This window comes from Chanodichthys erythropterus, chromosome 11 (genome assembly GCF_024489055.1).
Source record: "Chanodichthys erythropterus isolate Z2021 chromosome 11, ASM2448905v1, whole genome shotgun sequence".
Taxonomy (NCBI): Eukaryota; Metazoa; Chordata; class Actinopteri; order Cypriniformes; family Xenocyprididae; genus Chanodichthys; species Chanodichthys erythropterus.
Window position 1 is genome coordinate 25,078,984 of NC_090231.1, and position 27,758 is coordinate 25,106,741.

The window sequence follows — 27,758 nt, forward strand, 5'->3', positions numbered from 1 at the left end:
CCTTCGGCTGGCTTGAGTGGGCACTGAAAGCACAGGTCCTGCAGCTTGTCGCTTTCTATAAAGAGCCAAACTGCTTGGCCCTCAGGGACGTGGGCTTGTTTAAATGGTTTAATTGTACTGATCATCAAAGCCGCAACCTTGATTTAATCTTTTGTTCTCCCCTTTTCACCGCTAACGTTTGAATCTGCACTTAATTAAAAAAGAAAATAAAAATTTGGGTTTGCGGCCCCTGCAAGCAGAGATACACATTAGTATGACCTACAGAGAAATTGTGGATATGAGGTGCTTCAAAGACTCATTTCAAATAAACGAAATGAAAGGAATGTGGTATTCGTGAAAGGTATACTTTGTGCCGAGAAGTGAGAGGAGGTGGGAGGAAGGTGGGAAGATGGAGAAAGTGAGCGAGGGAGGGAGGAAAGGGAGGGTCCGCTTGTTTGATTTGAAATGGGTGTTATTCTGATCACACTCCTGCCTGTCAGTTATGGCATGGCTCTCTTCTCCATCCCGCACCTAAGTGGCAGATCAAAGATACACCCCAGTGACCTTCTTCTCTCAGCTCCTCTCCTCTAGCGCTCTCTCTCTCTCCGTTAGTATTCTCCAGTCATTCCTCTCTGCTCCAAACACTCCAGCAAAACAGTTACAGCAGTCACTGCAAGAGGCTGACAGTCTGGTTTAAATCAAGTGTTGAATAATCAGCTCAAAAAAGAAGGAAAGTTTGGTTGCAAGCAGGTTGGGCTATTGCTTCCTCTCACCTCAGATGGTACAGCACTGATCTCAGAGCAGATATTTCATCATGCCACTAGTCAAGCCTGCCAAGTAGTGATGTTAGCTCTGATGCCCGTAGTCTTGCTCCCCTGTTGCTCTCTGAATCTGAATTGATTTTATTATAGAATTTCAAAAATTCTAGAGTTCAAAGGTCTTGTTTTAGTTTTACTTTCAATAGAAGGGTGAGGTTCTTCAATTTGACTAATATAAAGTAATACATTTGTGAAATTGCAGCACTGATTCTTCAGCTTTTTTGGAAATCATGACGTTATTTTATTTTTTTTATTGGCAGCACTATTTTTTTTAACACAAAGGAAATCTGCATAGTTTGTAGTCAACAACCAAATTTGCATAGTTTTGTGAATAAAAAAAATATTGTTGCTAAGTGTTTATCCTTCTGCTCTAGATTAAATGAATTTCTACACTGAAAAAAAAAAAAAAGAAAAAAAAAAAAACAGCCAGTAAAATTCACTTAATTTTTTGCACACATTTTTTTTAAGTAAATTTCACATATGGAATTAAAGGATTAGTTCACTTTCAAATCAATTTTTTTCTGATAATTTACTCACCCCCATGTCAACTAAGATGTTCATGTCTTTCTTTCTTCACTCAAAAAGAAATCAAGGTTTTTTATGAAAACATTCCAGGATTATTCTCCTTATAAAAGACTTCAATGGCCTCCAGACGGTTGAAGGTCAAAATTACAGTTTCAGTGCAGCTTCAAAGGGCTTTAAACAATACCAGACAAGGAATAAGGGTTTTATCAAATTTTTAACCAAAAAAAGTTACGGTCTGCAGCTTTAAGTAAAATTAACAAAGAAAATAAGTAATTTTAACTTGGCCAGTTAAAATGAAACATCCAAGTAAATAATATAATGGATATTGTGTAGACACCATATCTACATAATAGAAGTAACGCAGTGCCTGAACACAGAGACCTCGATATTTGGTGCACAATACACAGACGCATAATAACATTTGATGGATCATTTTTGAGTATGAATGTGTCATTTGAGTAGAAAAAATGTCACAAATTTGCAAGTTACTAAACCTAACAACAAAAGCAGTGATAAAACAGTGCCCAGTGCATAATGGGAACACCAGTAAAAGTTGAGTAGTTTTACTTAATTTTTATAATGTTGATATTTACGCTTTAATTTCTACAAGCTTGAATTGAGTACTAATATAGAATTTACTTTTTTTTTTTTATTATTATTCTTGCCTGAATTAACTTTTCATGTAGAAATTATATTTGTTTTTTTTCTGCTGTATTTTATTCACCACAGAATTTTATCAGTGTACCATTTAAAAGTTTGTGGTCAGTACTTTTTTATTATTAATAATACTTTCATTCAGCAAGGATGAATTTCAAATATCAAAAGTAATATTAAAGTTTCAAATAATTTTTTTTTTTTTTGGTGATTTGACTTGATCAAATTAATAAATTCTTATTTGAGCTGTAGTGCAGTGGTAGTTGAGTGCTCTGATGCTCATACTGGTGATACAGGTTCAAGTCTGGCCTGTAACATGCTTCCATACCTGTCTATCTTGTTCCTGATTTAAAAAAGATATTTCTAAATTTAGCCTTAGTCGACCATCAGTTAACATTACTTTCATCCCATGACAAGATGACATGATGACAGTATTACAACAGACTATATATGTGATCAACAGCTTCATTCATTTTTTTAACAGAGGTAATTTTACTTTCTTTAAAAATTTAATTTGGTGAATGATCAACTAATCCAGTTCTGGTCTAATAAAGTGCAAAATCCAGATCAGGCTGCAAGAACTACAAAAGTCACACCCTCCAACACATGTACAGTGCAAAAGTATTATAATTCATGTGAGTGCACTGTCAAAATGTAGTCAGTCTTGACATGGACGTGTCATTATGAATGCACAACATATGTTAGACAAAATTCTCCATCTGCTCTATCAGGATGGTAATTGCTCTTTTCTTTTTTTTACATGTGACAGCCAAATGCATTATTCATTAGCTGAATGATATTCAATACTAGAGCGTCGTCAAAAAGTGAATGGCAGAGATGTCCTCTTTTACCATTTTTTTTTTCTTTTTTTTTTTCTTGCTTGAAGTCAATGTGATGTGGCATTTAACGCCCAGTCATCATGACATTCTGTTTGTTTGTTTGTTTGTTTGTGTGTGCGTGTGTGTCGAGGAGGACATTTGTTGTGTGTTTCTAGAGCTAGTAGATGTGTGCAGGAGTCATTAGCAGCAATAAGCAACTGGCTCAGAGTAGTCCTCTACAGTACGCATACACATGCTTTGATTCTCACACGGACACACACACTGTCATATTCAGTATGTCCTCCTGCTGATGTACTGAGAGAGAAAGTTCTTAAAGATACAGATAACAAAAGCCAGCATAGATTCTCTATCGCAAAAGTGGAAGGCAGCCTTACTCTGAATGCTGGTGATAAGGGTACAGTATATGTGCTTTATAGAACAAACGTCCCTTGAAATCAGCTACACAGTGGAGACCAGCAACAAGGAAATTGTCTTATTTAACATACTAAGTAATGTTGTTAACACTTTATTTCAATAGTCCACTTTAAACATTCTATGAACTATAAGTAATGACTGGTAGTTTACATGTCTAGAGTATTAGTAGACTGTAGACTCTAATAAGAGTTAGCTGAAATGTAATTGCAAAGTTACTTGTAGTTAGTAGAATGTCTAAAGTGGACTATCGAAATAAAGTGTAATCATAATGTCTTAATTCAAACTAAGGGTTTGTAAAAGAGGGCAAAAAGAGAGGCGAGAGGTGAAAAAATATGTTTAGGGCTATTGAAGATAATTTGAAAACTTAAAACAATAAATATTTTTAAATAAAATAAAAATAACACACTAATTTACCAATTGTTCATGTTTTATTCAGTTTTCAAAAGACTATCCAGATATATTATCACTTTTATTCTTTTGACAGCCATAGTGTTGATCTCTCTTTTCTTGCAACATACAGTACATCTTTTCAAGAATAATTAGGGCCTGAGCACCGATGGTGTGAGGACCCTATTGGAATTGCTCTGTCAATTCTTCCTCTTCTTCTCCGAAATTAATCACATTTTTGAGGGCCTAAACATGCTCAAAATCAAGAAACTTTGCACACTTGTCAGAAGCGGTGAAAATGTATGTCTGATATGGCTTTAAGAATTCTATGTGACAAAATGGCTTGATAGCGCCACCTACAAAATTTCAATTAAGTGCTCTTCGCGCCACGTTTCACATACAGGTATGAGATTCGGTAGACAGATGTAACAGCCCAATATCCACAAAAAAGCCTATGGGTGCAAAATCTGTAAACCCAACAGGAAGTGAGATATTTAGAATTTTCTCTGCAAAATATTGGCAGTTTTTGGGGCATTTCCAAAAGTTCTACTTTAAAGGTGCCATCAAACGTTTTTTTACAAGATGTAATATAAGTCTAAGGTGTCCCCTGAATGTGTCTATGAAGTTTCAGCTCAAAATACCCCATAGATTTCTTTTTAATAAATGTTTTTAACTCCCTATTTTGGGGCATCATTAAATATGAGCCGATTTATGCTGTGCGGCCCCTTTAAATGCTGACGCTCCCTGCCCACGGACCTCACGCTTGCCTTAAACAGTGCATAAACAAAGTTTACACAGCTAATATAACCCTCAAATGGATCTTTACAAAGTGTTCGCCATGCACGATGGTAACTTTAACCACATTTAACAGTACATAGCAACATTATTACTCCATCTGCCATTTTTCGCTATTGTTCTTGCTTGCTTACCTAGTCTGATGATTCGGCTGTGCTGCTCCAGACGTTAATACTGGCTGCCCTTGTGTAATTCCTTTCATAATGTTGGGAACATGGGCTGGCATATGCAAATATTGGGGGCGTACATATTAATGATCCTGACTGTTACGTAACAGTCGGTGTTATGTTGAGATTCGCCTGTTCTCCGGAGGTCTTTTAAACAAATGAGGTTTATATAAGAAGGAGGAAACAATGAAGTTTGAGACTCACTGTAGGTCATTTCCATGTACTGAACTCTTGTTATTTAACTATGCCAAGAGAAATTAAATTTTTCATTCGAGGGCACCTTTAACAAATTCCTCCTAGAGCTTTAAAGGTGATACAGATGATCTTTTCGTCGACTGAGAAACCAAAGACTGTTAGTGAGTTTTTGAAATGAGCGCATGCGTAAGAACAACCCCCCTCCTTCACAGCTCATTTCGAGGGAACGCCTCCCAAAACTTGTGCACGAGTATTGGAACATGAGTGTTTGTTTACCACCGGCATTCGCTGTGTCGTGTTAGTGGATTCATTATGTCGGACTCACCGCAGGTAACTCATAATCTGCAGTTGTTACTCCTGTCTCCTGACAAAAACATTGCATGCGGCACCTGTGGAGTGTGGAAAGTTACTGGAGCACGCAGCCGCGCCTGTCTCTCACAAGGAACGTCATGGCAGTGATTGACAAGCCAGAGGGCCAATCGTTTACACGATTGCGTAAACGATTGGCTGATGTTTTTAAGGCCCTACCTCGTGCACAGATGATGTATATTAATATTATTCCTTTCAGTGCACCTAATAAATAGTCTTTTATCAGTTAGTAAAGACAGTTTCAAGTAATACTGCAAAAATGTATAAAACAAAACATCCTCTTTAGCACCTTTAATCAGATCAACGTCATATTTGGTCAGTCTAATTTAAAGGCCTTCATGACGTGAAATTGTGAAGATCTAGAGTTTTCTGTATAAAAAAATAAAAAAATAAATACTTGCACAGTCTAAATTGGTCTTTAAACATGTAAATATATATATAAAGGGCTGTCACAATATCAGATTTTCACAACACTATTATCATGGCCTAAAGGATTCACATTAATATTATTGTTTCAATGTAGTAATCCATAGAAATTCTGAAAGAAAACATACCATGAGAGCCAAGTCCAGCGCTATGATAACAGCTTTAACAACATAAGTAAGATCTTAAAGGTGCAATATGTAATATTTTTGCAGTAAAATATCCAAAAACCACTAGGCCAGTGTTATATATTTTGTTCACTTGACTACTTACAATATCCCAAATGTTTCCAACTATTTGTAAATTGTGAGAAAATTGCAATTTTAACCAAGGCTCCGGGACGTGTGAGGAGTCGCCTGTCAATTGCGTCATACCCGCGTTACCCTCTGTTTCTGGTTTTATTTTGTAGAAACCATGGAAACACCAAAGACACTTTAATACATTACATGTTTTAATAGACACGGGAACAACTGTTAGATTACATTTATAGACAGAAAACTAATTGTTGTTATATAGCTCAACGCGTTTAGTCTTATTGTTTAAATCAATTTCTTGATTTTTTTTTTTTGTGAGTACCATGCCTTACCATGCCTCAGAGGAAAACACTATTTGTTCAAGTAGCTAACATAGCATAATCAGATGCAGCTTTATTTTTAGTAACAGTAATATATAATTTTCTCCATCATACAATACGTTTTAAAATTAATTGCATGCCATTTATCAACACAAGCCATCCAGTATTTAATATGACATTCTAAAATCTATCTATCTTACTGCAGTGTGTAACAGTGTCTCATAGCAGCCACCGAGCGAACGCACAGAGTAACGCTATAACATTTTCAACACTCTCAAATGCATCTAATAAAACAGAGCTGTGTTACGTCATACCAAAGAGTATATTCTTTGCTCATAATCATGACCGGAAAAGCGGAAGCGGCATCGGCGACTGTGTCATAATAAAAGCTCCGCTGCTCGTGTGTTGCGCAATCGCTCCAGTGGCCTCGTTCAGCTCCCACAACACTCGGTCCTGCTCTGCTTCATACTACAGTAACATTAATAATCGCATCTATGAACATGATTTGTTCCCGAGTCCTATCCCTATTCTTTTACACCATCTGTTGAGATGGAGACCACATGTCCCAAGATTCCTCTCTAAAACTTGCCGTCATCAAGCTACGCCTTTGTTTTGACTAGGCTTTTAGCGACCTCTAGCGGCCAAAATTATTACATATTGCACCTTTTAATAGAACATTTTCTGTTTCATGGCTAACAAACTAAATGCAGCTTTAGTGCTGGAATACACTAAATGACTTTTGCCCAGATTTTTTCCCCAATTCATTGGACAAGTTGACGCTAGTTGCCTAAATTCAGAGCCAGTCTGCAGATTTGAGATGACAGATTTCACAGAAAATCGTGTAGTATATGGCGGTCACAGACTCAGAAACACAGGCCTTGTTGTCCTAGCAACAAGGCATGTGTTTCTGTGTGAGTATGTTATGTTCGTAATAACTACAAAGTTTGGTCATTTGTGATTTTCAGTCATTTAGTGTATGGTGCCCAGTTTTTCCTCTGTAACTATTTACAAAGTTGGCAAGTATATGATGCTTAGTGTTTTAAAATCTGTTCAGTTTTCAAAAGTCGTGTTTTCCAGCTTTTACTCTCTACCATGGCGAAATCTGCAGGATGACAGAGGCCAACAGGTTGCTGGTATTTCCCACTTTTGTGCTTACTGTTGATAGGCGCTTACTGCAGACTGAGGTGTCTAACACCCCATCTTTTTTAAGGAATCCATAAAACTACACACTGATGAGCTAACTTTTTTTCAGGTGAAGGTAAAGTGTCTCTTTTTCAACTCTCATCTCCTCTAAAATGATTTTTTGCAGCAGTAGTAACTACCTACACACGTCGTCGTGGTCTTTTTTCCCTTCTATGACAGGTGGCAACCGGTTTTACAATACCACCACCTACTATGTTGGAGTGTGACTGGTGCTGGGTTATTTACAATATTATCAAATGTGCAGTAATAACATGATATCAATGTTTCATTTTTCAAACTGGTCAATACCAGTATATTGCAGCAACCCTAACCCTAATAACCCATGTTATATCTGAGTAAGCTGCCTTTATATTTTATCAAACCCACGACCTTGACATTGTGTGCATCATGCTTTACTGTTTGCACTGCAGAAATCTGAAAGTGGAAAGTCCCCACCATGATAGAAAAATAAAATGTGTGTGTGTGTGCCTGCGCTTGTGTGTAATTCTCTGTCTCTCCGCAGGCTGCCAGTCTGATCTACATGGCTATTTGGTGTGTGGTAGATGCTATGAATGTCAATGCATATCTCCTATTTTGTTTCTCACTGCTGCTCTCCCTCCAGATTTCTCTCTCGCTATTTTTTTTTTTTTTCTTGAATTTGTTTTTTTCTTTTCTTGATTTATTGTATTCCTCTCCTGATTTGTTAATATTCCATATTAATAGTAGTTGCTTTGTGTCAAGCATGCAAGTGGTAAACATGAAGGAATAAAGACTTGGACAGAATTTTGACACCAGGACAAACTGTTACACACCAGGCTGCTGCACACTTCATTACACATACTCAAGATCACTTGATGTTATCTCCATATGCTGGATTCAGGAGCATTACGAACCAAATTAAAAGGTGCATTAGTGAATCATAGACTTCATTTTACATCTTCCCTTCTCACTCTCTCTTTCTCTTTGTGTTTTTCCTCAGATGGTGACGGCACCCAAGACCACCTCTTGCCAGTCTGTATGGATGATTCATGTGGCAAAAGTGCAATTTACCTGGCCAAGACTGGAGGGACAAAGGTACATAAGCCTTACATTATTACTGTGTCACACTCCTTCGCTCCACCATTACATCTGTTTACATGCGATCTGCAGAGTCAGTGAGGTTTCAGAGCTATCGATTTTAAAACCAATGGATGGATTTGAGAGATGGATGAATGGTTGGACTGGGTATTGATGCAGATTTCCCAATTCGCAAGCTCTTGGTTTAATTAGATACAGATTAATTTGGGTACAGTCCCATTCAAAAATTTTGGGTCAGTAATTATATTTATTTATTTATTTATTTTAAATAAAATAAAAGATTTCTATTTTAAATAAATGCTGTTATTTTGACTTGTTCATAGTCCTCAAAGAATCCTGAAAAAATGTCAGATTTCACAATATTAAGCAGCACAAATGTTTTCAACATTAATAATAAGAGTTTTTTTCAGAATCAATTCATCCATATTAGAATGATTTCTGAAGGATTGTGTGACACTGAAGACTGGAGTAATGGCTGCTGAAAATTCAGCTTTCAAATTTCAACAAACTCTGGTGCGAATAAGTGTGCCATCCGAACCTTGATGTGTACCAAACCAGCACACCATAATGTGCACTTCCAAACGAACTCTGAAATATGAATGCAACATGGACCAAAGATATCTAAAAGATTCAAAAACAGGACTTGGTGTCATAAGATGTGACCCTAAAATGGACAGAATGCTCAAGCATACATTGTTTTCTCATCATAGTCCCGATGTTGCCTATTACAGTTCAGTACAGACTTTGGAATCGTTTCTTCTTGTAGCAGATCTTTGTTTGTGTGTGTAACAGAGGAGTAATTCCTAGCTCTGTTTTGAATCCTTTATACATTATCTAAGCTTATCATGAATTCTCAGCTGGTGAAAATACCATCATATGTACATGCAGGGTCTAAAAATTAACTTTTTGCCACACTTGCCAATGGATGGTGACTTAAGAAAATTTACAGACCATAAATATTTTTTTTGCAAAAACAGGCAGTTATGACACCTAAAACTACCAGCCTAACTAATATAAATTTAAAAAGTTGTTAAAGACAAGCAGTCAGTATAAAATCAAAATAAATTATCAAATTATAAGCAATAGCACAAATAAATACAATAGAACAATGATAGAAATGAAATAAACAGTTCTTTTCAGGTTTTTTAGGTTTCCTGGTAGCCTACAGAAATTGAATAAGTTAGGCTAATTAAATGTAAAATAACACTGCATAGTCTTCAATGTATAAATTACTAATCTTTACAAAAGTTCAGTCAAGTGCCATGAGTTAACATTAAAAACGCTGACAGCAACAGGTAGCCTATATTAGGCTGCTGTCACTTTAAGACTGAACGCATGAATCAAATATTCTGATACATTCTGTACACATGCATTTTCTTTCTCAACTGTTTACATTTATTTAAAACATAACCGACTATGTTTACTTATATACTCGCTGAGATGGGCATTTTTCGACAATTTTAAATTCAGTGCACGAGTAATGAATTGAGTTCCCTTTCGCTTCATCTTGCGCTTGAATATTTAAATTGGCGAGGTATAAACTTTCATGATGATGAAGCACTGGCCGGTCAACTGTTCCAAGCATTGTTCACGTTTGTTCACATTCACATTCTCATAACATTGTATTGTTAGAATTCATAAAATGTTACCGGCCAACTGGTGATTGGCACCCTTTCATATACTAGCCAACGCAGATTTTTACTCATTTGTTGATTGCCGAGTGTTAATTTTAGGTTTTAGGGGTTTTTTAGGCCCTGTGTACGCACATACAACAAGCACATTTAGCCTAGCACACAGCATTGCTTTATATGTTCAGTAAGTTTCATCGTAAAATAAAAATGACACTAAGCGAACCAGGACTAAATGTATCATTTTAACCAACCCAAAATTTTGTATATATGGATTGTCTGAAATTTAAAAATGAAGGGGTGGATTATCAGATGAATATATGGAGGGATTGTCAGATATCGATTGATGGATTGATCATTCTTTACAATCAATGGATCTCATAAGGGACAATTAGGAAATCTTCTGTTATGCAGAGCATATATTATTCACCGCATAAATATTCAAATGAAGATATTAGATTATAAAAGCAGCCTATAATAATAGTGGCATATAGTTATTTAGAGCTCTTTGTGTAAAGGCCTGCTGTGGGCTGGCAGCTTGTGCTCTGAATGTCAGGCTCACAGTGGAAGGCAGCGGTTATCTCTCTGTCCTCACACATACACACACACACACACACACACACACACACACACACACACACACACACACACACACACACACACACAGAGAGAGACAGCCCACCTGTCACAGGCCTTGGGACCAGAGAGAATGGGAACAAAGATGGACGGAGTAGAGGAGAGGGCAAGAATGTAAAGGGCAGGGAACACGTGTCAGCTTTTGTCCGCCTGCCACAGGCGCTAGTCTTCACCATCAGACACACTGAAAGGAAAGAAAAGTTTGACTCTTTCATTATTTTCCCATCTGTCCATCACTTTCTCTCTGTCCATTATTGGTCTTCCTTTCTTTCTTCTAAGTTCTCTCCCTTTACATTCTTTTTAGAGTTTTAGAAAACAACAAGCTGCATTGGTTTGAAAGCACTTATTCAACGCTGCCAAATAGTGAACAAGACTGATATAGACATAGCAGCACACATGGTGTATTGAAAAGACAAGATAAAAAGAAAACAAACACTTGACAAAAGAGAGAGAATAACAAAAGACACGCTTGTGTTATAGTCAAAGAACGGCAGTCTGTGATTTAATTGGCCCAGGGATTTCTCTGTTTTTAAGCATGTTTGTGTGGATGGGTGGGTGGGTGTCTGCTAATCACACAAATACTCTCTCTCTGTCTCTCTGTCTCTCTCTTGCTCTCTGTCTCTCTCTCTCACTCACACACACACACACACGCACACACATACACAGTCTTCTAAATAAACTAATTCTCTCTGTTTTCCTTCCCAGCTCATCTGCTTAATATTGACAGTGTAAACACATATAACATCACACTCATTAGAGTGATTAGGGACAGCAAATGTCGTCACCCTCGCGCACACACACACACACACACACACACACACACACACACACACACACACACACACACACACACACACACACACACTTGTATATATGGTTTACGGGGACTCTCCATAGACTTGATGGTTTTTATACTGTACAAACTATATATTCTATCCCCCTAAATCTACCCATCACAGGAAACTTTACATTTTTTGAATAAAAAAAAAAAATAGTTTAGTATGTTTTTTTTTTAAGCCATTTGGTTTGAGGACACAGGAAGTGTCCTCGTAAACCATGTTTATGTTGTAATACCCATGTAATTATACACATTTGTGTCCTCACGAACCATATATACAAGAACACACACACAACAGTCACTTCTGTTGTTTATAATAAAAGAGTGTTTATGTGTACATTTTTTAATTTAAAAAATAAAATATTTTTCCTGTCTTGTTTAATGACAGGTCCACAATAATTAATCTAGGTCATTGGTGGATTTCCTTGAAGAATGTAAACAATTTTCAAAATATTGCTATTCAAACTATTCAAACGCACAGATCCATTTAAAATTATGGATGGCAACAGTTATTTAGATAGGATGGTTCAGTCATTTAAGCTAATTATACACTGCAAAAAATGCTTTTCCTACTTTTCCTACCTAGAGTTTTTGTCTTGTTTCTAGTCCAAATATCTAAAAATTCTTAAGACAAGTAAAAATGATTGTCTTGTTTTCAGAAAAATAAGTCAAAATTAAGTGATAATCTGCCAATGGGGTAAGCAAAATAATAATATTTCAAACAGAAAACAAGATTATTTTGCTTAACCCATTGGCAGATTATTTTGCTTGTTTTAAGGAAAAGCTCACTTAATTTTTTCTGAAGACAAGACAATAATTTTTGGACTAGAAACAAGACAAAAAGCAGTGTATACCATAAACTAAGCCTAATCTTTACCCTAAAATACTTTTTTCATCATTGTCTCTCTCTCTCTCTCTTAAAATGTTCTATTAGCATGTTTTTCAGGTTTAGCTTCTAGCATTTGAGACATCTTTCAGTAATTTTGTTTTCAAAAGTGAAGCTACAGTACAAATTGTCTATTGTATTAAACATTTTGGCTATGTTCACACACTGTCAGTCCAAATCCAAAATTATCAAAATTTATTGACGTCCACATTGTGTATTGCAACTGTTCAGATCCGATTTGTGTATTCATGCTTCTCTTTCGTTTTCCTGGATATCTGCATTGGTTTCTGTGAGTTGGTAGGTGTACAACAACAATTGTACAAAAATAACAACAACCACAGTATGGAGGGGTTTGCATTTTAGATGTTGTCTTATTTACAACATGACATTGTGTAGCCGCCGCACGCTGAACTTCTGCGTTATGATAAGGCAACGGCAGAAATGGAGGCTGGTATTCGTGGATTTATTCCACACTGTCATCTCCGCCGGTTTCAAAACATGTCTCTGTTATATTGTTATTCTGCTCATCTGGCACTTTGCAACAATACAACCTTGTTTCTGCAGTGACTTTCTGCATGTTTCCTATAACAATGTCTGACATTTACATTTTACGTTGCGTGAGAAATTCACATAACCCACGCAAAATCCGATCAACTTCCGATCGACTTCTATTTCCCGATTTTTGCATGTCCTTTACTTCTGTTTGTTTTTCACCTTAAATGGGTGCGTGGATTGTAGACGGGATTGTAGACGGGTTTTAGAAGACCACATTTACAATCCAGGTACCACCACAGAATTAAACTATCCCTTAAACTGCAATGCAGCAAAGCAGAATCCATAAAACATGGTGCGAGAAAGAAAGAGAGATGTTGAGGAAATGATGGAGAGCGAGGCAATAGATTGTCTGAGGTGGTGGAAGTGAGCGTCTGTGTACATGTGTATTGAATTTCAACAGAGCCTTGAGGGAGTGAACAGGGAAAGGAGGGAGGGATGGACGCCTTCATAGGCTGAAATACTCTCTCTCTCAGCCCGGGGCATCTCACACTTATTCATTTCATTTTCATGTACTCTGTAATAGCAACTTTGTTTCCAGCTTGGCAGCATCAGCTGAGTGTGTCAGACCATTTATTTTGTACTTTTTTCTCAGAGGAGTATAAATAATATTTAAACTCACTATCACGGCTCACACACACGAGTACTGCTGCCCCTGTGTGTCTCTGTCTGGGTATTTGCTTGTCTCATTGTCTATGTATCTCGTGAGTCTGAAATCACCTAAAGCATCAGGCTCTCTGCAGTTTGTTTAAAGGTATTGATCAGTGAAAGTACGGATGTGGCTTTGTATCTGACTGTTTCCGTTTATCATGACACCTCTAAATGATCAAAAGGAAGTGTCCTGTGGGAAAAGCTACTGAGGGCTACATTTTTCAGACACCTGCGTAAAGATATCTCCTGTGCTGAGCCATCGCCACACTCTGAGGAGGTTAGATTGGCCATTATCTGCTTACCCCATACAGGGCGTTGAGGCCTTCCATTTTTTCTCTCGTTCAGGCAGCTGGTATTTCTGTCAGTACTCATGCCGTCCCACTCCCCTTGTGTCATAGCACCACCTGTTCAGCTTGTGTTCTGCCACTCATGAGTTGTTAGTCGACCCACACAGAATTTGAATAGTTCTTGGCATTATCTAAATTGATTAAGGGGGAATGTGTGCAGATTTGAATATGGTAAATTGTGTTAATGGGAGCTGAGAGGGCTGCGCTTTTATTGGCAGCTGAAAGCTTTATCAGAAATTAGCCAAAATAGAAGTTTTATCTGATGAGCAGAACCTCCCAGAAGAGACTTCAGCATAATTGGATGCTTGTCATTCACAATGTTTTAACCCTCTGGGCTCTGAGGCTAATTTGGGGCCCTGGATAAGCTTTGACATGCCCTGACATGTGCTTTTTTCAGTTGCTTATAAACATATTAATGACAAAAGTCTCATTACACGGTATTCAGCACAAACTAAGCTACAATAATATATGAGCAAAAAGTATGTATATGTTTGTATTTTTGAGAGAATTATGTATATGGATGTTTTTTTGAAAAAAAAAAAAAAAAAGTCACTGAAATAAGGCCTCAAAACACATACTAAATATTTTTTTCACAAGACTTTTGGAAACTGTATATTTTAGTCTAGAGTTTTTGCTTTAAAGTGATGTAAAAATCATTCTGCTTATTTGGACACACAAAAAGAGAATGTATTGATTTTAAATTTCTAAGACACTTTTTGGTTAGGAAGCCCGTATGCAAGGAGGCGTGAATCTTCATGAATAATGCTGAGATTCACACCTGGGGAGATTAAGACCCTGCCCCTAATGAGCCGCATAATGAGCCATTCAGTGAGGAATGTGACTGAGTGAACTAAGAAAGAATGCAATGACAAAAGAAACATACATTTTTTTTTGTTTTAAGTTTATTTAAAATATATTTAACTATATAAATGAGAGGCAGACACATTTTGAGTGCATAGTTATACCTGGAAATAAGTCCTGTTCAAAGATATATGTGAACATCACATACCTTGCATTTGGTGTTTCTGCACTGGAGAAAAGGGAAAAAAAGACAGAAGAGGAAAAAAAGTCCAACGTGGGCTAATATCTGGTTACTATGATTCTAATATCTGTGAGATAAATGAAAAAAACCCTCTGTGAGCATGGTGATAACAGGATCATATCAGCTATTGTATTAATATAATGTCCACTCTGTCTTCTAACTATATGCCACACATTAGTATTTGTAATGTTTTTGAAAGATGTCTCATGCTCATCAAGCATGCATTTATTTGATCAAAAATACAGAAGAAAACAGCAATACTGTGAAATATTATTACCATTTAAAATAATGGTTTTATATTTTAATATACTTTAAAATATAATGTATTTCTGTGATGCAAAGCTGAATTTTCATTATTCATTGTGAACAAAAGCTTCATTGATATGGCACTAGACTATTTGACAGTAAACACTTCACAATCTGTTCAAAACAGGCCAAAGAAATAGTCTAAACATTCATATTACCTCTTTGACATTTTATGTATTATATTTGTTATATTATAGAGCCCAAATGTTAATGTGCAGTTTAATGCATTGCTAACACATTTTAATTCAATATTTACGTATTTTAGTCGATTTCACTCATCTCAGTATAGCAATATAGTTTAGGAATAGCCAATATGTGTATAGCCAATATGTTTGTGTAGTAAACGAAACAGGAGTTTTCGCCATTCATGCGGAGACACACAAAACATGCTGAATTTATATTTAAACGGTTGTTTTGCCGTTTAGTATTCACAGACGCTGTATTGTGATTAGAATTAAGAACTTATGAATAAAACTTACCATTTGCAATCATCAGCTTGACCAAGTTTATCCTCGATAGAAATTAAATTGAAAGTGCTCTTCCACTGAGGTAAATTCTTCCAGAATTATTCCTCATCGCATTTCAAAAAGATGTACATGAATCTGACAAAGCTTGATGCATTTTTCTTGATGCACTCTCTGTTGCATGTATCGCCTCAGAATTTGCATCTGAATAGCACGCATGCCCTGTGGGCATGGCCACATTAGGGGATAATGTGTTGACTCACGAACGACTGACATGTCTCTATTTTTAAACAGATTACATAAACAAAGAATATTAGTTTTTGATTTGACTTACATGATTTAAAACCTGACATTTCAATGTTTCTTTAGATATGTCTCATATTTGTGTGATAAGTATTCACTAAGTTACAGTTCATTTTCTGAGTATTTTCATGTTAGTTTTCTTTATTTTGTAAAAAGCACAACATTTTGTTTTTACTGTGAGTGTATACAAATAAGACATTCCAGTTTTTAATAATATATAACTCTTAATTGTATGTCCAAAATTGCCAGTGTATTTTTAGTCTTCCACACTGGTAAGAAAAAAAACGAGGTGGTATCGCCGGCGTGACCACCAACCTTTGAGGTGTTGGTTGATAGGGCATTGCAAGAACTGGTTTCATTTTAGAACCGGTTCGAAAATTCCAAGAACAATGGAGTCGATAAGACACACACATTTTGATTCCACTTAGTGATTACTGTGATTTTAAACCATTAAACCACAAGAGGATGTTTGGTGTTAAAGTGACAACTGCCTACTATACCTGCTGACATCAGTTTCATTAATGTTAAATCAAAGAACAAAAGACACACTGAGAATCACACACTGATCTTGGCCGAATAATTTTTGTAACTTTTAATAAGCATTAAGCTTTATTTTATTTATAAAAAGAAAGCTATGCAGTGTTATTTTACATTTGATTATATTTGATTTCATGTTATGTACTGGAACTTTGTTTTATTTATTTGTGCTTTGCTAAATTTTTTTTTTTTTTTTTTTTTTTTTCCTTGTTTTACTGTTTACTTGTCTTTAAAGCTGCAGTCCATAACTTTTTTTGGTTAAAAAAAATAAATATCCAAAATCAATTTTTGAGCAAGTACATAACCAGCAGTGTTCAAAAATATCCTTACCTTAGCCCGATTCACTATGGTAAGCTTGTAATAATGAAAATTCAGGTGGTACTGGCGGGTTTCCACAGGCATGCAGCCATTCGCCATAAAGAACAAGTCCCAGCTAGTAGGCTAAATCACGTGAGGATGGCAGATCATTCATAGCCTTTTCTCACAGTAGTTGCAATAAATGTATCATTTTGATGGCGAATTTTAATCCAGAAAGGTTCAAATGACAATCATCAATGACAACTGGAGATTCACTCGTAGTCAAAAGCAAAAGACTTTGGCTACAGAAAGGCTACAGAAATTGAAATCTACAGGTAACGCTAATACACACTAAATGCACATAATCACGCAATGCTGATGTTGTTAACATTAACAATTTGAGAACAAAGTATAACAATAATAATAATTTGCATGGCTTGACGTGATCAGAGCTATTTGATTGTTAGATTAATTGTAATGCTTTTTTTCCTCAGTTGGTCAGAATAAAAGTGGCAGACATGTTACTTACTTGTTCAGATGACATTTTCTGGTGAAAATTCTTATTTTGGTCATACTTCCAAGACGTATAATCTGTGATTACAGTACAGTACAGTATCCACACTGATGTAGTGACTGACAGCAAACATTAGATTCATCCGTGCTGAGCCGTGCCAATGCACAACCCACGTAAAGATGATAATTCCGCAAATAACTGCAGTTGCAGGTTTTGAACAAAGATGGCGACAAAGAGGCAAAACTTACGGACTGTAGCTTTAATAATGTTTGAAATATATATTAGTTAATCTAGTTGTTTTTGCTGTGGTATTTTTATTGAAACCATATGCAAAAGTTCCTTGTATGTGTTCTTTGCTTAGGCTGCTGATTTTTGTTCATGGTAGTCATCTGCAAAAGAATGTTTTGCAGAAAGACAGAATAAATATGTTTAAATGATATCTAAATTGGAATCAAAACTGGGAATCAATAAGTAGAATCAGAAATTGCTATCATTAAAATTCAAACGATACATAACCCTTTTGTTGCTCTGTGGTTGCTAGGCTGTTCTGGGTGGTACTGTAGCTAGGGAATTGATATGCAGTTGCTAAGGTGTTCTGGGTGGCTACTAGGTAGTTGCTAAGTTGTTTTAGGTGGTTGCTATGGTGTTCTGGGTGGTTACTAGACATTACTTTATGGTTGCTTGGCATTTGCTTGGGTGTTTGCTGGGCAATTGCCAAGATGTTCTTAGTGGTTGCTGGGGCATTGCATGTTTGTGCTACAGAGTTTAATTAGGTACACCTGTAGTTTATGGTTCTTCTAGGGTGACCACCTGCTAATAAGCCCAAGGGGGGACAAGGGCTATGTTTCTGAGGGACAATGCGGGACACTGCCTGGCGAGGCGGTGACTCCACCCCATGGGCAGACTCACTGATAATGGTTTACTCATTTCTAGCACATACCACCTTACATGATATATTAATAATGCCCTATTCCCCTAAACATATGTAATTGCTGATGTATGCTCATGAATAGGCCAACCAATGTGTATTTTTTTTTCTAAATGTATGTCCTATATGTATATACATATACATACATGCAAAATCAATTGGTAGTTATTAATAGAATAATGAGGACACAAACATTTACATTCAGTCGCGTTCGGTCTAAGCTATAATAAAGTAATTATGCAGCGCGCGCCGGCGCATTTGCGCATGCAATTCTTGAGCGCGAGCACAGAATAACAGCTGATTGGACCTATTCATTTTTCTGAATTTTACTGACATAGTCTGACAACATCTCATCTGACCGCAGTTCAGTGTTGTTCAACTGAAGCTCCCTCGTCGCCTTGTAGCCTATCTTTTCCAATTTTCATTGATTCAACTTATTCGTTTAAAAAGCTGATTCATTCAGTAAAGAAACAGCGGCATTTGTTGCTCAGGGACGCAATTTAATGCTCTGGATTTGATCTGAACTAACAGCTACTCTGGTGGCGTAAGTCAATCTATCTGTTTTGGTGGCATTTTATTTTCTTTCACTTCATGAACTTGTGAATTTACATTATGCATTTAAATTAATAGTACCCAATGCAAAATCATACTGGGGTGGCCACAGGGGTGGCCAGAGTTTATGCAGGGGTGGCCGTGGCCACCCCTTGGGGGCGCCCCTGTGCGTGACACGGTCTCAATTTGCGGGACGCATGAATTGGGCTTCAAATGCTGTAAGCGCTACGCGGGACGGGTGGTCACCCTAGGTTCTTCATCACAACTGCATCCAGGTGCTACATGATGCAACTGCAAGATACATGCACTGCAATGTCTGGTAGATCTGGATTTTAATCTTTCACTTTTTTTTTTTTTTTGTGAAATGCTAGTTGTGTCATTTCTGTTTAATGTCATCCAAAATAATTCTAAAGAAATCTACTGAGATTTGCTCTTAGGGCACTGTGCAGGCCGAATCATTAGCTCTTTCCCTTAAAGAGCTCTATCACCTGCTAATGTTCTGTGTTTTAACATTCACAGCTGCTAGTCTTTCAAGGAACAAGTTTTGTCATTCATTTTGTCTTTATTTTGTCAGTGAAGTGGTCCTTTCGAAAAGTAGATTTGGCGCCACTGCAGTTGGATGCAGCACCTATTTTAGATTACCAAACCTCACACACATCTGAAAGACATTTATGCTATGATCTGTACAGGTTATGGGTCAAATGGTTCCCATAATAAACAAACCATATGGTTCACCACCCACATCTCATGTCTAAACATGCCTCTGAAAATAGTATACTCTTGTCAGGAGTAACTATGGTAATTCTCTTGTCACTGGATAACAGTGTTTCCTGCAGTAATGGCATTGAGATGTCTTCTGTCAAATGCTCAGTTATTTGTGATTTACTTAACCTAAAGAATATTGTATAAAGAGTGAAAACATTATCAGTACTATTGATTTCTCACTGGAACAGTGCTGTAGCAGTTGAACTGAATATTGCATATATCTCTTGGTACTGTAACACTGATATTTGTTGCCAATTTGTTACAATAATCAGAGACATTTACAGAGACAACAGAACTTTCTTTTTTATTTGTAAGCATATGGCTTAAAACTTTTAAAAGTGTGTCAGAAAAAATAAATATAGGCAATTTAATCAAATATTAATAATAAATAAAATGTTACAGGAATAGTTTACCAAGAAATAAAAATTATGTTATAATTTACTTACCAGCATGTCATTCCAAACCTGAATGACTTACTTTCTTCTATGAAACACAATGGGGTCAATGTTGTTTTGTATGGATAGTTCTGTCCATACAAAAGATTTTTTTTAAATATATTATTTCATGTGCCACAGAAAAAAGACAGTCACACAGGTTTGGAATGACTTGAGAGTGATTTAAATGATGACAACATTTTTAATTTTAGATAAACTATTCCTTAAACATACACTACCATTCAAAGGTTTGGGGTAGAATTTTTTGAAATATATTTTTGTAAGAAGTCTCTTATGCTCACCAAAGCACCATTTTTTTAAAAAGAATTATTTGATGAATAGAGTTCAAACAAACAGCATTTATTTGAACAACTCTTATTTCACAACTCCCATCCCCCAAACCTGCCAGATCCACCACTAGCCCTTGTTGAAGCCCTCATAATTTACAAATTAATCACTGCCTGCAGGTGACCTTCGGTTCTGGACACTATTGCAGGTGCCGTGTCTAGTCTTTTCTCTTCAGACGTAAACACTCCATGCTGTAATAACAGCCTGCCCTGTACCCTTCCCCACCTTTCCCGCCATCAACACCTCTGATCTGACATGCCTGTCTCCTGATTCTTGTACCACATTTCATTACAAATTGTGCTTCTCTCCTCTAGGGAGGCTAATGAAGAGGCCGTCTGTTGTAGATTCTGTTTCACACGCAGAGTGGAATGGCATGCATTCCCTGTAATGCGACAAGCAATGAAGCTTTCTTTTTTTTTCCTCCTGGAGTGTCATAAAGATGGCAGTTCATTAGACATCGCACTTTCATATCATCTGTCAGTGGCACCTATTGATGTAATGGCACCTCGTCTGGTGTCTTCCCGCCGGCGAGCTCTGATTTTAATTTCTTGGCCTAATGAAGCGTCGCAGCTGGGATGTGGGAGTGGTGGAAAGCGTAGCTCGGCTAAAACAGGGACTTTTTGCGCTTTAGTAAACAAAGCCACAGGGATGGAGTCTTGGCGGTGCGAATGTGATGATGTCTCGTCTCTCCGACTGATATGAGGGAGGGAAGAAAATGGGCCATTTGTATTCTGTGCACAGCGTCTCCTCTATCTTAGATGTCCCATTACTTTTGCTAAGGAAAGGCTATCATGGCTTTCTGCATTAAAGAGATCATTCCCTCTTTCTTCCTCTCTCTGTCTCTTTGGCAACAATGATATAGCCTAATTTGCTGACACATCGGCTGTGTTTGCTGTGCTCAAGCCGTCTTTTACACAAATGAGACACCTCAAATGATGTAAGTGGCTCATAACATGACAAACTGTCATGTTTGTCATGAACAAGCAGAATAAAAACCTCTAAAGCTAAAGGTATCCCATCATCCTTAGCATCTAGATGCTCATGCCGTTCTGCATTTATGCAGGTTTTTTCCAGCTGTGTTCAGCCAATAATCATCTTAAAGCAGGAAGGCAAGTGTGAAATTGACGTGTTTTCTATGGTAGTTGGTTAATTACAGAGTGTCTCATTATCCTGGATGACACTGATTAGCTTCCATCTCATTTCTGTTTGATTGGACTTAAGGTGTGTATGTGTGTGCGTGTGCTCCGGTTCGGGTTGATTGGGTTAATCAGTAGAGCAGTGGATAGCTGGATGGGAGGCTCATTCTAGCAGAGAGTTGCCTCTTTCCTCTCTGATCAGCAACAGGCCCCGTCCCATCGCACATACACTTTCAAATTACGCGTTCCACTCATTCTTTTCATGTTCAGGCTCATCTCATCCATCACGCACACTCTGGGAGGCCAGTCATAGTCTTAGATGTGCTATAGCATCTTTTTGTATGAGTCACACCACATGTTCACCTGGTCTGCCTCATTGAACTGTCAGGTAGACATTTACCACGAGCAGGATGATAAATGTGCAGAGTCTGTGTTAGAAAGGCCTGACTGATTCTCAGATGAGCTCTCACATCCTTTTAAACAATGAGCGGCGTACATACGCTCTCTGGGCACTGCCAGAGGAGTTGCCCAAACCCTCCCTGACCTGTCAGAGAGTCCAGATGGTGGGGAAATACTCTCACATTGTATGGCGGCTTAAAATATAATCTGTTTACTAGCCTTGAATTATTGACTTAAACCTATTCGCGTTTCTCTAAAAGCTGATGATAAGCAGGACATTTTGCCAGTCACATCCAGTCGGGCTTATTCCTGCGTAAATTCTGCATGGAGCTTTTTACATCCCTCTCTGTGTGACCCTGCCGGCCTCCTCCATTCTTCTGTCAACATTACAGTCAAGGGATGCCGCCACATCTAGCGTAATGATGTGTGCTATGCTCTTTGCGAAATGGTACAGGTCGACAATGCCAGGCTGGTTTGCCGCCCACAGTCTTCACTGGCCAGCAGCTAATACTCCCAACACCTATTCTCCACGGCAGCTGGTTCAGGTTATTTTTAAACTTTGGAAGGATGTTTTCAATGTAGATCAAACCTGCTCATATTCAGGCTTATCATCTATATGCCAAGTTTGGCACATGCAAGCAGCTTTCTTTCATCTGAAAGCAGGACATGTCTCACCTTCTTATGCTTGATAGCTTTACTGGCTCAATCATCTCTCAGTCTTTTTCACACCAAGACGATTGTTCGCTGTGAAAATTCAGTGCAATAAATATTTTGAATGAATGGCTGGTAATTTGTCTGTTCAAGCCGACAAACATTTGCATGCTGTCAATGCAACAGAATTTTTTGCGAAGAGGTGTTGTAATCTCTTTTCCATAAAACTGCAATTAAATCTGACCAACCAATAAGATTTGCATTTCTGGTTACATGCACTGAGCCACTGCTGTTACTTGGTTACTTGGCACTTATGAACGGACGTTTTTACAAATGACAATAAGTAGTAGATGAAGAATCTGAAACCAGCTCTCTTTTATCTTATATTTGGTGTTATTTGATAAACGTCATAGTGAATAAAAAAAAGGGAAGTTGTGCAGCATTTTGTGTACTGGGGTAACCTGCATATTTCTGCTTTTCCATAAGTGCATTTTCATTCAGCCCATCCCAAGTTTTTTACGCATTGGTATGAACAGGCCTTGAGTTATATGAGATTTGAAAACGGCCATCTTTAGAATAGTAATGATCTCAACCATGCATCAGTTTGACTGTAGATATCAGCTAGGGGGTCTTGAGTAGACCTGTTGTGTGCTCACCACAATGTCAGCCCACAGCCTTGTGATTTCCATCTACCCTCCCTAATAAATCAATAAGGCTTAGCATTAACTGGCAGTCAGCACTGATATAAGTCAATTTACACAAGCAGACACGGAGTGATGGAAGCCGATTGTAGATGGCCACAAGGGCAGTAACTGTTTGCATAATCATTACTATGTGGAATGAAAAGAGTCTTCAATTCAAAGGAATTCAGCTGGGAGTTAAGGCCATTCTGTGTGAGTGGCTTCTTAAGAGAGAGAGAGTTTTGTTTCCGTGTTTCTGGGCTTATAATAGTAGAATAAGATTGAAGGACTCCGGGATAACTCTCACACAAAGAACAGAACCAAATGTGTGCATGCATTTTATTGTGTCCGAACATGTACCAGCATGTACACCCACTCAATGTCTTTCATAAGGGCCATTTGTTTTATTTGAATTGGTATTGTGGTGCTCTACCATAATGACCCTAGTTTAGACATTTTTTGCCAAGCATGTCCAATTTAAAACCATGTCTGTATTTCCACTTAGTTATAATGAGCCATCAGTAAGTGTGCCAATAAGCTGTCATAACATCTCATAACCTATTTTAACAGCCCATCAGTCAGAAATGCTTACTTAGGACCTTTGGTGGAGGTTGAGGTCTGGCTCAGCAGTCCTATGGGAGGGAAACACTCCAGGAGCTTGAGACACCATTAAAGAAAGGCACAGGCAAAGAAAGAAAGAGAAAGAAAAGAGAAAGAGAAAGAAAGAAAAAGAAACTTATTGCTATATTTCTACTCTCTAGTGGTTTAAAGATTAGTTATTATGTAAAACCCCAATTCCAGAAAAGTTGGGACATTTTGCCTTTCCTTTTAGTTAGACTTTTTAATAATTTGGGAATTGAGGATACTAATTGTTGCAGTTTTCAAGTGGAATTCTTGCCCAATCTCGCTTAATCTAGCAGGTTAGTTATTTTTACGCTACTAACTGTTTAAAATTTGGTTATTGAGATGTCTCTAATGTTTGGGGATTAGTTATTATGTCTATAATATTTGAATGTTAGTTATTGCTATATTTCTAACTGTTAACTGTTTCTGACAGTTAATCCTAGAATCTCTAGCAGTTAGTTATTTTGAAGTCTTTAATTTTTTGAAGGGGAGTTAGATTTCCAATGGTTTGAAGGTTAGTTACAATCAAACCAAAATTTATTCAGACACCTTGAACAATTCATTCGTTAATACAGTTCATTCACTGTAGTTTAAAAAAAAAGGGTAGTAATAAAAGGTGTAGGAACAAATCAGCTCAAATTAAATAATTAATTTATAGGGAATTATAAAGAGTCATTTAGTTTATGACCGAGCAACTGAATCGTCCAGCGTTCATTTGCACGGGCCTTAATATGCTCTTGTAGTGGATATGAATATCCAACTATCGTGAAAACACTAATTAAAGCATGGTAACTTTAAGATCGACAGTTTAAGACAATTACATTTTCAAGCACATAATACAAGACACTTTCTTTTAAAATCTACAGGAGACTTTATTGATTATTCTAACACAAACACGCACACGCACACAAACATTCATACACATTGCAGAAAGAAAGGAAATGAGAGAGAAAGAGTTTTAAGGGAGAATGAAATGATGAGCATGATTTCTAGCAAAGTATGCACTTCAAAGACCTGACCTGAACAAATCATGAATCACAGTAATTTAATGCACCAGTTCATCTTTAGAATCTGGAGGTACTTGCTTGTCGACTTTAAAATGGGGATCTCCTCGTCGGCGTCCTTGGCTTGGAGAAAACTGGTTTTCCGAGTCGATAATTTGTTGCAGGATCTTTCAGGTCCGGATTGTGGTTATGTAAAAACCAATCACGTTTGAGCGTGCTGGCAAATTAAATTAAGTCTCTTGTAGTGGCTGGAGTTTAAAGTTGAGGCAGCAAAAGTGGTTGGTTAAACTTTGCGGAAAAACTTAACTTACAAACTTGCTTAGAACAGTAGACTCTCAACGAAAAAGAAAGTTAAAGTAAAAGAAAAGGAAAGTGAGTAAGAAATTAGATGGCTTGAATGAGCTGCTTGTCTGTCCATTGTCTTGAGCCAAAAATCTTCTTTGTTCCAGGATTAGTTACTATGGTCTTCAGCTTAGTTCTTGTCTTAGTCTTTTATTGTCTTAGATATGTGACTATTTAAACTTAGGTGTTTGTCCCACCTCTTTGAGGATTTCTGACCAATCAGGTATCATCTTATTTCAAAGGTGGCTTTTTCTCTGCCCCAATCATAAACTGAGTGTTACATCCAGCCTCTGGAATTGCCCGTCTCGGCAGACAGTACAGTTTAGACATGATTGCTATTAAACGGAATATGATACATTTTACACAGATTTCATTCAAGCCTTGATTTGAACATAAATTAGAGATTTAAATACATTCCAAACAAGACACACTTTCAAATCAAAAGTTATCACATTTACATGAATTGTGGGTGTTCTAAAGCATAAATGGTTACATGTAGCATGTGTGGACATGATATAAAATTTTGCAGTTGAAAGTGGGTTTTTCTGTAAAGTTAGGTCACTCAGAGAAACAGGCCTGCATTGTCTCTGTCTCTTTTGATCTGGAGATCAAAGACTCTTTATCTTCTTGGGCTTAAATTGTGTTGTCTTTTCAGCCATTTCGTTTCTACAAATGGCTTAAAAGTTTGCCACCTTTCCTTCAGTCAGAAAGCAAGGGTGCCATAAAAGTACCTATCAGGAGGTTGTTCTGTAGACGTACTGGAGCCGAAAATTAGATTCTCTGAGCTTGGGTTTCTGGAATCATCTGAACGATTCATTTGTCTGGTTCGTCCACGGTTCCCACAAAGGTCAAGATCTCAGAGTTAAAATGTGTCAGGAAAAAAAAAATAATCTTCATTATGTCAGATAACACTGAAGCAAAACATGGTCAGGTCAAAGTGTCTGAATAATTTTTGGTTCAAAATTTTTTATCAGTTTTATAGTATGAATAAAATTGATACTGTATGAAAATTTTTGGGGGTATAATATGTCACAGTTTACTTTGTTTTCATTTATGTTAGTGAGGATAGCAAAATAGTGTCCTGCACCCACTAGTCAAAATATATCAAAAATATCAAAAATGTCTGAATAATTTTTGGTTTCACTATATATTGTTAATTGTTTGAAATTTAGCTATTGTTGTGTTTTTAACTGTTTTTATAAATTTTGTTATTGTTATATTTTCAGCAATATGAACGGCATATCAAATATTTTTAAACCACAGTTCAACAGAAATAGTCCTAGATACCCTGTCAACTGCTTAGCGGGAAATGGTGCTGCAATATAAACAAACATTGCAGGACTCTCACATTTGCTTATAATGAGGCGGCTAGGCCTACAGTGCATGCCATGACTCATGAGCTAGACTTCTACTTTCCTTTTCAGGATAGAGGAGACTAACATCAGTTAGTTCTTGTTTTTGAGATAATAGCAACATTAGCTTTAGAGATGTTTGTATACAAATAGAAAATAGTTTGTACAAATACACAAATCAGACCTTTCTTGCCTGTTTTTCAGCATTGCTGATTCTGGTTGTGTGCCAAGGATCAGGAGAAAACCTTATTAGCAACCATTACAGAACGCTCTGCCTTCTTTCTCTTGCTTTCTCTCCTTACCACTCTCCATATCCCCGTCTTTATATCTCTAGCAATCTTTCTCCCTGCTCTCTCTGTGCCTCTATCTCCATGGATGCAAACATGCAGAGATGCACCTGGCTCTCTGTTTTACATTCATGAGTGAGTAAGGCCTGTAGCATCTTTGCTTGTGCAACCCCCACACACGTGCAAATGACCGAGTCCAGAGAGTGAGAGGACCAGGGGTGTGAAGTAACGCATTAAAAATACTCACGTTGACTTCCAGTTGGGCAGCGAAGCACAACGGCAGGTTAAACTGCGAGCTCCCTTAAGTCAGTTTTAAAACTCCGCTAAACTTGATATTTATTTATTGAAAATTTCCATGTGTTGAGAGATGAGATGAGGGACCAAATCTAAAGCTAAAAGAAACCCCGAAAAGCAAGATAAAGGCTCCAAATGAACAGAAACGGACGGCATGCAAGAAAAAGTAGAAGATGGCGACCGAGAAACTACAGACTCTCTGCGCGCGGGTTTAAACAGTATAAGTGAGCAGATACGGACAGGTGTATCGCGACGAGCTGAAAGCAGAGCTCGGGACGTTTAAAGATGAGATTAAAACTCAGTTGAAACGTGAGCTAGAGGAGTTTAAAGAGGATATCAATCAGAAATTCATGTTAACATCACAAGAAATGACGGAAAACAAAATGCAAAAGTCGAGGCAACTTTGACACGTGTTGAAGAAATGGAGTGTTGGAGCTCCGAGATTGATGTTCTACTACACGATTTTATACAAGAACACAAAAAGATAACGGAAAAAAAGCTGACTGACCTCGAGTTGTGAGAAGGAAGGAACAATCTGTGGATTTTCGGAGTGCCAGAGGAAA

General features: G+C 37.3%; 1 protein-coding gene across 1 annotated transcript in view; it reads left to right on the top strand.

Moving 5' to 3' along the window:
• Nucleotides 1-27,758, top strand: part of itfg1 (integrin alpha FG-GAP repeat containing 1) — a 159,928-nt gene that overhangs the window by 49,223 nt on the left and 82,947 nt on the right. Inside the window, exon 9 of the mRNA XM_067402090.1 lies at nucleotides 8,301-8,395. Within this exon, the coding sequence (XP_067258191.1) occupies nucleotides 8,301-8,395 (95 nt within the window). The remainder of the gene's footprint in view (nucleotides 1-8,300; nucleotides 8,396-27,758) is intronic.